This window comes from Dendrobates tinctorius, unplaced genomic scaffold (genome assembly GCF_039654945.1).
Source record: "Dendrobates tinctorius isolate UK_male_01 unplaced genomic scaffold, ASM3965494v1 ptg000251l, whole genome shotgun sequence".
Lineage (NCBI taxonomy): Eukaryota > Metazoa > Chordata > Amphibia > Anura > Dendrobatidae > Dendrobates > Dendrobates tinctorius.
Window position 1 is genome coordinate 2,079,970 of NW_027361918.1, and position 12,909 is coordinate 2,092,878.

A 12,909-nucleotide genomic window follows, 5' to 3' on the forward strand; every position below is an offset into this window, starting at 1 on the left:
TCTTATTTATCTGTATTTGCCAATTTACTTCTTGTCCCTTATTAGATTGGCCTCTTTTTGCTCTGTCTCAGAATATTTCAGAGTGCTGATATGGTGGGAGAAGTCTAGTGACTTCAGGGTTAATTTTGTTATCAGAAGTGTTGGACATTATTTTGTAGGGTTTTGGGCAGAATGCAGACGTCTTTCCTTTCCTCTCCTTTCTAGTTAGTTTGGGCCCCATCGTTTGCTTAGCCTATTTTCCTACCTGTGTTTGTGTTTTCATCTTGTTTCACCGTCAATACGTGTGGGGGCTGTCTATTCCTTTGGGGTCTGCTCTGGGGCAGTTAGTTTTCCCTTTTCTTGCTTTAGGCTTATTTAGTCCTCCGGCAGCGACGAGGTGTCTTGGTTCCTCGTAGGTACGCTCCACGGCTGCTGCTAGTTGTGTAGTTAGGATCAGGGATCATTCATCTCATAGTCCCATACCCATATGCAGGCACATCCGCAGCAAATGCACAGATCTTTTTAACATCTGAGGTTTTGCTGCGGATTGGCCTGACACAATGAAAGTCAATGGATGCAGAAATGCTGCAGATCCGCACAAAAGAAATGACATGCTGCGGAGAAAACGCTGCGTTTCTGTGCGGATTTTTCCCCAGCATGTGCACATCAAGTCTGCGGTTCCCATAGACATACATTGGTTGTGCACTACACTTGACGCAATTCCGCAAGGCAAATAACGCTGCGAATCTGCAATTAAATCCGTAATGTGTGCACATACCCTAAAACTATGCTACCATGTGGATTGGCTCCTGACCCAATACTGATTTTAATGTAGAAAGAGAAGCAGGTGGCAGCAAAATGTTCTGGGGTGCTGAGAGACCCAGGAAGTGATGGAAAACAGAGGTTTGTGTGTGTATTTCCTCCGAGACTAGGGATATACTTACGGCCCTCACTGCAGAGCGCCCAATAGCCAGTACACAGCAAGGCAGCCTTTCTGGCAACTACTTATCCTAGGTGCAGTTCCCTGACTGATCTGAGGGTTAGGGAGGCGCCAGAGAGCTGCAAGTTCCTAGCCCAGAACTGGAAAGTGGGACATAATAAATCCCTGACAACTGGGAGTAACTACACCTCCTCTGTTTATGACAGCACCATTAACCCCTTTCCGTCTGACCGGTGATATCTGAACTATTAACCCTATCTTCTAGTACCTTCCATTCTGCCTTCAAACATGCCATCATCACACCCATCCTCAATAAACAAACCTGGACCCAACTGCTATCCCCAGCTATCGCCCAATATCACTACTCCTGTTTGCTTCCAAACTCCTTGAGCAGCATGTCCATGCTCAACTTTCCTCCCTTCTGTCATCTAACTCCTATTTCCAGAATCCGTCCCTTCCTCAGCCCTCAATCAACTAAAACTGTTGTACACGCCCTCATCATCTCCCGCCTTGACTACTGCAACACTCTCCTCTGTGGCCTCCCTGCTAACTCTCTTGCACCACTCCAGTCTGTCCTCAATTCTGCTGCCCGACTAATCCACCTCTCTCCTCCCCTGTCTCTCCCCTCTGTAAATCCTCCATTGGCTCCCAATTCCCCAACGAATCCAGTTCAAACTACTGACACTGATCTACAAAGCCATCCTCAACCTGTCCCCTCCCTATATCTCTGAACTAATCTCCCGATACCTTCCCTCACGTAATCTCCAGTCCTCCCAAGACCTCCTACTCTCCTCCACACTTATTCGCTCCTCACACAACCGCCTCCAAGACTTCTCCCAAATATCCCCCATCCTCTGGAATGCCATGCCTCAACACGTCCGATTATCCACCACCCTCAGATCCTTCAGACGGAACCTGAAAACCCATCTCTTCAGGAAAGCCTACAGCCCGCAATAACCATTCTGCCGCCTCACCACCGCCAGAGCTGCCGCCTCATATTACCGGAGCTGCCGCCTCACCACCACCAGAGCTGCCGCCTCATATTACCGGAGCTGCCGCCTCACATTACCGGAGCTGCCGCCTCACATTACCGGAGCTGCCGCCTCACATTACCGGAGCTGCCGCCTCACATTACCGGAGCTGCCGCCTCATATTACCGGAGCTGCCGCCTCATATTACCGGAGCTGCCGCCTCATATTACCGGAGCAGCCGCCTCATATTACCGGAGCAGCCGCCTCATATTACCGGAGCAGCCGCCTCACATTACCGGAGCAGCCGCCTCACATTACCGGAGCTGCCGCCTCACATTACCGGAGCTGCCGCCTCACATTACCGGAGCTGCCGCCTCACATTACCGGAGCTGCCGCCTCATATTACCGGAGCTGCCGCCTCATATTACCGGAGCTGCCGCCTCACATCACCTGAGCAGCCGCCTCACATTACCGGAGCTGCCGCCTCATATTACCGGAGCTGCCGCCTCACATTACCGGAGCTGCCGCCTCATATTACCGGAGCTGCCGCCTCATATTACCGGAGCTGCCGCCTCACATTACCGGAGCTGCCGCCTCACATTACCGGAACTGCCGCCTCACATTACCGGAGCTGCCGCCTCATATTACCGGAGCTGCTGCACCCCCGACCTTCTGTCTCTTCCCCGTTATCAGTCACGGACGGCGTCCTCTCCCCTTGACTAATAATTAACCCCTTCCCGCCTGACCGGTGATCTCTGCGCCAGGAACACCCACAATAATTCCTTACAAAAGCCCTAACACCTCAGAAGAGGAGACTAATACTGGAGGAGAGAGGGAGATCCTCAGCACATCCGCTCCATCTGCGTCACCGGCCTCTTCCGGTCACATGACGTGACGTCACCGCAGGCCCTTCACATTACTGCAGAGCCCCGCCCGCAAGTTTTTACTTCCGGTGAAGGTTGCAGTGGGCGTGTCTCGGGAGCGGCAGCGCTGACTGGTTCATCACGGCAGTGAAGGTGGCGCATTCCACAGGTGCTGGACGTGCACTATCCCCACCGGGACCCGACCAGACCCCACAGTCGTGCACCAACCCCTCCTGGAGACCAACAGCTCCCAGATGACCCAAACCCCACTGGAAGCCCCCAGTATCAGCCCCATCACCCGAACACGGAAGAAGCCCCCACCCTGTCACTACTGCCAGAGACACCCGTGTAATGGAGGCTTCCCTGCCAGAGCACGCCCCCTCCCGGGAGGACACGCCCCCGGAAATGACGTCACACCCGGAAGAAGGAGCCCACACTGTCTGCTACCCGCCGCCCCCAGGACGTCTTCCCCCGGCTGCGGCTCTCTGCGGTGTCAGGTGAGGTGACAGCGGCCAGGACTCGGGCGCAGCTCTCACACAGTCTGTGCAGTCATGGCTGCCTCTCTCCTAGTGACAGAGCTGCCGGTGTTCTGCTCACTCCCTGCAGCCTCTGTGTCCTCCCCGCGGCCGCACACTGTCAGCACGGAAAGACCGCCCCCTTGTCTCCTCTGGGGATGGAGGGACCGCCCCCTTGTCTCCTCTGGGGATGGAGGGACCGCCCCCTTGTCTCCTCTGGGATTGGAGGGACCGCCCCCTTGTCTCCTCTGGGGATGGAGGGACCGCCCCCTTGTCTCCTCTGGGGATGGGGGGACCGCCCCCTTGTCTCCTCTGGGGATGGGGGGACCGCCCCCTTGTCTCTTCTGGGGATGGAGGAGCCGCCCCCTTGTCTCCTCTGGGGATGGAGGAGCCGCCCCCTTGTCTCCTCTGGGGATGGAGGAGCCGCCCCCTTGTCTCCTCTGGGGATGGAGGAGCCGCCCCCTTGTCTCCTCTGGGGATGGAGGGGCCGCCCCCTTGTCTCCTCTGGGGATGGAGAGGCCGCCCTCTTGTCTCCTCTGGGGATGGAGGGGCCGCCCCCTTGTCTCCTCTGGGGATGGAGGGGCCGCCCCCTTGTCTCCTCTGGGGATGGAGGGGCCGCCCCCTTGTCTCCTCTGGGGATGGAGGGGCCGCCCCCTTGTCTCCTCTGGGGATGGAGGGGCCGCCCCCTTGTCTCCTCTGGGGATGGAGGGGCCGCCCCCTTGTCTCCTCTGGGGATGGAGGGGCCGCCCCCTTGTCTCCTCTGGGGATGGAGGGGCCGCCCCCTTGTCTCCTCTGGGGATGGAGGGGCCGCCCCCTTGTCTCCTCTGGGGATGGAGGGGCCGCCCCCTTGTCTCCTCTGGGGATGGAGGGGCCGCCCCCTTGTCTCCTCTGGGGATGGAGGGGCCGCCCCCTTGTCTCCTCTGGGGATGGAGGGGCCGCCCCCTTGTCTCCTCTGGGGATGGAGGGGCCGCCCCCTTGTCTCCTCTGGGGATGGAGGGGCCGCCCCCTTGTCTCCTCTGGGGATGGAGGGGCCGCCCCCTTGTCTCCTCTGGGGATGGAGGGGCCGCCCCCTTGTCTCCTCTGGGGATGGAGGGACCGCCCCCTTGTCTCCTCTGGGGATGGAGGGACCGCCCCCTTGTCTCCTCTGGGGATGGAGGGACCGCCCCCTTGTCTCCTCTGGGGATGGGGGGACCGCCCCCCTGTCTCCTCTGGGGATGGGGGGACCGCCCCCCTGTCTCCTCTGGGGATGGGGGGACCGCCCCCCTGTCTCCTCTGGGGATGGGGGGACCGCCCCCTTGTCGCCTCCGGGGACTGGACCTGTCCGTCCACACATGTAGGGACACGGGGATACACCGCCATCACTACTGTAATGTCCTATACATAATCCCCCCAGACACGGGGATACACCGCCATCACTACTGTAATGTCCTATACATAATCCCCCCAGACACGGGGATACACCGCCATCACTACTGTAATGTCCTATACGTGATCCTCCCAGACACGGGGATACACCGCCATCACTACTGTAATGTCCTATACGTAATCCTCCCAGACACGGGGATACACCGCCATCACTACTGTAATGTCCTATACGTAATCCCCCCAGACACGGGGATACACCGCCATCACTACTGTAATGTCCTATACGTAATCCCCCCAGACACGGGGATACACCGCCATCACTACTGTAATGTCCTATACGTAATCCTCCCAGACACGGGGATACACCGCCATCACTACTGTAATGTCCTATACGTAATCCCCCCAGACACGGGGATACACCGCCATCACTACTGTAATATCCTATACGTAATCCCCCCAGACACGGGGATACACCGCCATCACTACTGTAATGTCCTATACGTGATCCTCCCAGACACGGGGATACACCGCCATCACTACTGTAATGTCCTATACGTAATCCTCCCAGACACGGAGATACACCGCCATCACTACTGTAATGTCCTATACGTAATCCCCCCAGACACGGGGATACACCGCCATCACTACTGTAATGTCCTATACGTAATCCTCCCAGACACGGGGATACACCGCCATCACTACTGTAATATCCTATACGTGATCCCCCCAGACACGGGGATACACCGCCATCACTACTGTAATGTCCTATACGTGATCCTCCCAGACACGGGGATACACCGCCATCACTACTGTAATGTCCTATACGTAATCCTCCCAGACACGGGGATACACCGCCATCACTACTGTAATGTCCTATACGTAATCCCCCCAGACACGGGGATACACCGCCATCACTACTGTAATATCCTATACGTAATCCCCCCAGACACGGGGATACACCGCCATCACTACTGTAATGTCCTATACGTAATCCCCCCAGACACGGGGATACACCGCCATCACTACTGTAATGTCCTATACGTAATCCCCCCAGACACGGGGATACACCGCCATCAATACTGTAATGTCCTATACGTGATCCTCCCAGACACGGGGATACACCGCCATCACTACTGTAATGTCCTATACGTAATCCCCCCCAGACACGAGGATACACCGCCATCACTACTGTAATGTCCTATACGTGATCCTCCCAGACACGAGGATACACCGCCATCACTACTGTAATGTCCTATACGTAATCCCCCCCCCAGACACGAGGATACACCGCCATCACTACTGTAATGTCCTATACGTGATCCTCCCAGACACGAGGATACACCGCCATCACTACTGTAATGTCCTATACGTAATCCCCCCCCCCAGACACGAGGATACACCGCCATCAATACTGTAATGTCCTATACGTGATCCTCCCAGACACGGGGATACACCGCCATCACTACTGTAATGTCCTATACGTAATCCCCCCCAGACACGAGGATACACCGCCATCACTACTGTAATGTCCTATACGTGATCCTCCCAGACACGAGGATACACCGCCATCACTACTGTAATGTCCTATACGTAATCCCCCCCCCAGACACGAGGATACACCGCCATCACTACTGTAATGTCCTATACGTGATCCTCCCAGACACGAGGATACACCGCCATCACTACTGTAATGTCCTATACGTAATCCCCCCCCCAGACACGAGGATACACCGCCATCAATACTGTAATGTCCTATACGTGATCCCCCCAGACACGGGGATACACCGCCACCACTACTGTAATGTCCTATACGTAATCCCCCCCAGACACGAGGATACACCGCCATCACTACTGTAATGTCCTATACGTAATCCCCCCCCCAGACACGAGGATACACCGCCATCAATACTGTAATGTCCTATACGTGATCCTCCCAGACACGGGGATACACCGCCACCACTACTGTAATGTCCTATACGTAATCCCCCCCAGACACGAGGATACACCGCCATCACTACTGTAATGTCCTATACGTAATCCTCCCAGACACGGGGATACACCGCCACCACTACTGTAATGTCCTATACGTAATCCCCCCCAGACACGAGGATACACCGCCATCACTACTGTAATGTCCTATACGTAATCCCCCCCCCAGACACGAGGATACACCGCCATCAATACTGTAATGTCCTATACGTAATCCTCCCAGACACGGGGATACACCGCCATCACTACTGTAATGTCCTATACGTAATCCCCCCCAGACACGAGGATACACCGCCATCACTACTGTAATGTCCTATACGTAATCCCCCCCCCAGACACGAGGATACACCGCCATCAATACTGTAATGTCCTATACGTGATCCTCCCAGACACGGGGATACACCGCCACCACTACTGTAATGTCCTATACGTAATCCCCCCCAGACACGAGGATACACCGCCATCACTACTGTAATGTCCTATACGTAATCCTCCCAGACACGGGGATACACCGCCACCACTACTGTAATGTCCTATACGTAATCCCCCCCAGACACGAGGATACACCGCCATCACTACTGTAATGTCCTATACGTAATCCTCCCAGACACGGGGATACACCGCCACCACTACTGTAATGTCCTATACGTAATCCCCCCAGACACGGGGATACACCGCCATCACTACTGTAATGTCCTATACGTAATCCTCCCAGACACGAGGATACACCGCCATCACTACTGTAATGTCCTATACGTAATCCCCCCCCCAGACACGAGGATACACCGCCATCACTGCTGTAATGTACTGTATCGTCATGCAATAAATGAAAAAAGAATGGATCTACCTGTGGCAAAACATTTTTGTATCCTCGGTCATAGCATGATTGACATTAAATTACTTGTATTAAAAGGTAACTTCAAGTCTTATAGAGACAGAGTAGTCTCGGAATACAAATTCATGAAATCTTTTGACTCACTCAGTGCAGGAATGAATGTGTCCCATGAATGTATGTCATTTTACATCAATTAAGGAATTTGCTCCTAAGACCTTCTGGGGTCATCACAACACAGATCCAGCCCCCAATCAGAGGGCAATAAAACTTTCACGCTCCTTATCTATGAACTGTTCCAATATTTATGTTTCTCCCTCTCCCATAATGACAATTCTGATTCACGTCACTTGTCTTATCTATTACGCTATTTTTGTGCTGTGTTGTGTATAAATATGTGACTCTTCAGATTTTGTCTTAGTCTTTACCTGATGAAGAGACCTGAGGAGTCTCAAAAGCTGCAATGTGTTACCATGTTTTCAGTTCGCCATTAACCCCTTCCTTACCGATAAAGTAATAGTACGTCATCGGTAAGGTCCCCCGCTTTGATGAGGGCTCCGGCGGTGAGCCCACCTCAAAGCTGCAACATGTCAGCTGTTATGAACAGCTGACATGTGCCCGCAATAGGCACGAGCGGAATCGCCGTCCGCCCGCGCCTATTAACTAGTTAAATACCGCTGTCAAAGCTGACAGCAGGCATTTAAATAGCATTTCCGGCCACCGGGCCGGAAATGACCTCATCACTGACCCCCGTCATGTGATCGGGGGTCGGCATCATGTTGCCTGGACAACCAGAGGTCTCTATGAGACCTCTATGGTTGTTCCAGGCATATGGCTTTCAGCGCCACCCGGTGGTCGGCGCTGAAAGCACAGCAGTAAATCTGCTACATATGGGCGATCTGCTCATCGCCCATATGTAGCAGAGCCGTTCGGGTTGCGCATGCTTCTAGCCTCCTATGGAGGCTATTGAAGCATGACCAAAAAAAAAAAAAATGTTTAAAAACCTAAAAGTTCAAATCACCCCCCTTTCACCCCAATTAAAATAAAACAGTTAAAAAAAAAATCCCACATACACATATTGGGTATCGCCGTGTTCAGAATCGCCCGATCTATCAATAAAAAAAAGCATTAACCTGATCACTAAACCGCGTAGCGAGAAAAAATTTAAAAACGCCAGAATTACGTTTTTTTTGTGTCAAGGGATTTACAAACTTCCCCACTGTGGCACAATTCTAAACTAAGTGAAATAGCTAAACTAGAGGGCTTTGGTGAATGGGAACTCCGAGGGATTTTCCTATTGAACCAAATAAGTGACAGATGCAAAGTTTTGATCAGATTTGCTCTGGGTTTGGCGTTCTCCATCGAGCCTTCTATCAGTATTTGCAGCTTCGTCGTGCCTTCCAGACACGAGTTAACACTACTAAGGTTGATATCACCAGTCACTATATCTTAGATTTAATCTCTACAGCAACTAATACGAAGGGCCGTATTTCCTCCATTTACAAGATATTATTACCCTTATATCTAGACTAGAGGTGTGCCTGATGCTATCGCATCGGGAGGGAAGTGTGTGTGTGTGTGTGCGCTTACATTGTGTGTCCCACAGCTGTCTGCCCGCCCACTACCGTACAGTCACAGCCGGCAGGAAAGAGGGTGGTTTGCGTCCTGTGCTGGAGATGTGAGTACGTGTATGTGTGTATATGTGAGTACGCATGTGTGTGTGTTTGTACATGGTGGGCTGGCAGCGGCGGGTCCGGCGCCGTGGCTAGCAGCTGCGGGTCCAGCGGCGGGGGGTCCTGGCACCGGCGGGTAGCCGGCAGGAAAGACCGCCGCTTGCGGCCTGTGCTGAAGATGGCGTGCAGCGCCACAAGAGGGCTTTCCTGCCAGCTGTGACTGCATGGAGGTGTGTGGGCAGGCAGCGGCGGGTCCGGCGGGGGGGTCCCGACAGTGTCCCGCTGGTGGTACTGTGGAAGGGCCTGGTACCACCATCACTTGGGTATTCCAATTACCAGCGTGTGCCATACTGGAATACCCATCACTTGGGTATTCCAATATGGCGGTCGGCCTACTTCCGGTGTGGTGCCGTGGATTGTGGGATTCGGGGACATCCAGGCGGAAGTGGATGACAAACAATTTAAGGCAATTATATATCTAGATAAGCATCCCATGTTGGCCAGATCAAAGTGGGAAGAGGGTGCTGGCTCAATATCTGAAGAACAATGGAATGAAATCCTAGAAACAACACCTATACTATCTCTATCTGAGTCCCAAAGAATGTCCCAAATTTTCCCTATCCACAGGGTATAGAAGACACCTAATATATTGTTTAGAATTGGGGCTCGGACTCAAGACTCCCGTCAGAGATGCGGTACGAATGGGGCCCATCTGATGCATACGCTATGGGAATGTGTTAGGCCAGTACTGGGTGCGGGTGACCTCCCTGATTAAACGAGTATTCGGATACACATACAACTTGATCCTAGGGTGTGCATACTGGGCCTTCTGGGGGTGGGGGTAGATTTTAGATCCCCTGTGACTACCGCCATTCTGAGAATACTGCGTCTGGCCAGGAAATTCTCACAATTGCCCTGGTTAGACTGTAATCCCCCAACACTGGAGGAATTGAAAGCTAAAATGAATAATACCATATGCCTGGAGAGAGGTACTTTTCATTAAAAGGAACTTAATAATACAGTTAATAAGTACATGGGAGCGGTGGCTGGTCACCCCTGGGGTGGCATCTACTCGGAATAACTGTACTAGACCTGTCGGCTATTTTGGTTTTTTAAATATTGTATGTTGAGGACATATAGATACCAATTATTTTCTCTTTGTAAACATGTTGTTAGTGAACAACATTCAACCAATACTAGTGTTGGTATCATCCGTGTATTTAATAACGTGTCACCAGTGTTTGGGAAAATCTTAATTTGGATAAAATTGATAATGTTATTTGGCACGAAATACCTTGGCAGGGACAGGACTATGTAAACTTTGTGGTTAAATTTGCTAAGTTTATTGTGTTTGTACTATAATGTATAATGTATGTAATCTAATATATAAAGCTGAATGTGTGTGTGTGTATGTCTGGGATTGGCATCCACACCGTCATAGGCTATGTTGTGAGGCGAAATTTTAACCCCGCGGGTTCCAGTTCACCAAACAATTTGGCATATTATTCTTATCATTTCTATGGTGTTATCTTCCTTCTGTAAAGCTGGAAATAACACAATTTATTACCGTGCCAACACAGACCACCCTCTGACACAGACTGCAGGGGGAGCCCAGTATCACACAGGATAGGATTAGATACACAGCTCAGCAGTCAGTATCACACAGGAGAGGATTAGATACACGGCTCAGCAGTCAGTATCCCACAGGAGAGGATTAGATAAACAGCTCAGCAGAGAGTATCACACATGATTCTGCCTGGGAATCTCTCAGGCAAAACTACAGGTCAAGGAAATTCTTATCCTCTCATGCTGACAACTTTATCTTCCAAAAGGTAAGGGAGAAAACAAGGGGAACTGCTACCTTGGATCTAATCCTTATAAACAGGGAGGAAATGGTTGAGGAGGTAAAAGTGGCTGGTACCCTAGGAGGTAGCGACCATGCTATTTTAGAATTTTGGATTACTAGAGGAGGAAGACCTGTGAAGACTCAGACGTCAAGATTAGATTTCAGAAAGGCAGATTTTAAGGGATTCAGAAAGAGAATTGGAGGGATCCAATGGCTGGATATCCTTAAAGACAAAAATGTCCAGGAAGGATGGGAAATCTTGAAAAATGAAATTCTCAAAGCACAGTTGTTAACAATTCCGAAAAGAGGGAAGAATAGGAAGCATTTAAGGAAGCCAGGATAGATGAACACAGAACTTAAGCACATGCTAAAAAGGAAGAAAGAAATGTTTATAAAATGGAAAGAGGGAGGCATATCTAAAGAAGAATATAATGCAGTCTGCAGAACCTGCAGGGCACAAATCAGATTAGCTAAAGCTGACAATGAATTGAGGCTTGCAGGAGGTGTCAGAAGCAATAATAAAGGATTTTGGGGATATGTCAAAAGTAAACGAAAAGTCAAAGATGCTATGGGATTTTTACAGGATTAAAATGATGAAATGGTAAAACAGGATGTTGAGAAGGCCGAACTTTTAAATTCCTATTTTGCATCGGTTTTCTCTCAGAAAGGAAATGTAACATCAACTGTTCTTCACTGTCCTATTAAAGGAATAGAAGAAACCAGGATACCTATAAACAGAAAGATAGTGAGGAACCACTTAGCTAACCTAAATGAATTCAAGTTTCCAGGTCCAGATGAATTACACCCCAGAGTACTGAAGGAGATAGCAGAAGACATTTTTGAACCCCTCTCCATAATCTTTGAAAATTCTTGGAGAACAGGAGAAGTCCCAGAAGACTGGAGAAGAGCAAATGTTGTTCCTATCTTCAAAAAGGGGAAGAAGGTGGACCCAGGCAATTATAGGCCGGTGAGTCTGACTTCTATACCAGGAAAGATCTTTGAACAAATTATTAAACAACATGTATGTCAGTACCTGGATAAGAATGAAGTGATTAAACAGAGTCAGCATGGGTTTGTAGCTAATAAGTCATGTCAGACTAATTTAATTTCCTTCTATGACGGAATCACTGATTGGGTGGATCAAGGAAATGCTGTAGATATAGTATATCTTGACTTCAGCAAATCATTTGACAAAGTATCTCACACAATCCTCATTGAAAAAATGACTAAGTATGGAATGGACAAGGCAACTGTTAGGTGGATTCATAACTGGCTTAGTGATCGGACCCAAAGAGTGGTCGTAAATGGCTGCACATCCAGTTGGAAGAATGTCTCAAGTGGGGTACCACAGGGCTCTGTCCTGGGCCCTGTATTGTTCAACATCTTTATCAACGATTTAGATGAAGGAATTGAGGGTAAACTGATTAAATTTTCTGATGACACAAAGCTAGGAAGGATAGCTAATACTAGAGAAGAGAGAGAGGATTCAAAAAGATATAAATAAACTGGAGAAGTGGGCAGCAACTAACAGAATGGTTTTTAACAGGGAAAATGCAAAGTACTACATCTGGGCAATAAAAATGAAAAAAGCATATATAGAATGGGAGGAATAGGGCTAAGTGACAGCACATGTGAAAAAGACTTGGGTATACTAATAGATCACAGACTAAATATGAGTCAACAGTGTGATGCAGCAGCAAAAAAGGCAAATGCAATTCTAGGATGTATTAACAGAAGCATACAGTCTAGATCACGTGAAGTCATTATTTCCCTCTACTCCTCTTTGGTCAGACCTCATCTGGAATATTGTGTCCAGTTTTGGGCACCACATTTTAATAAAGACAACAAACTGGAGCAAGTTCAGAAAAGAGCGACCACAATGGTGACCGGTCTGCAAACCCTGTCTTATGAGGAAAGGTTGCAGGATTTGGGAATG

At 50.3% G+C, this 12,909-nt stretch overlaps 1 protein-coding gene across 7 annotated transcripts in view; it reads left to right on the forward strand.

The window, feature by feature from the left end:
• Positions 1-2,751: 2,751 nt before the first annotated feature.
• Positions 2,752-12,909, forward strand: part of LOC141065409 (uncharacterized) — a 585,755-nt gene continuing 575,597 nt past the window's right edge. For 2 of the 7 annotated variants that reach the window (XM_073557878.1, XM_073557875.1), the window contains exon 1: positions 2,757-3,250. In XM_073557878.1, the coding sequence (XP_073413979.1) occupies positions 3,008-3,250 (243 nt within the window). In that variant the 5' untranslated portion in view covers positions 2,757-3,007. Of the gene's footprint in view, positions 3,251-12,909 lie in introns of all 7 variants that reach the window. The other 5 variants (XM_073557877.1, XM_073557873.1, XM_073557874.1 and 2 more) reach the window with 5 other exon arrangements.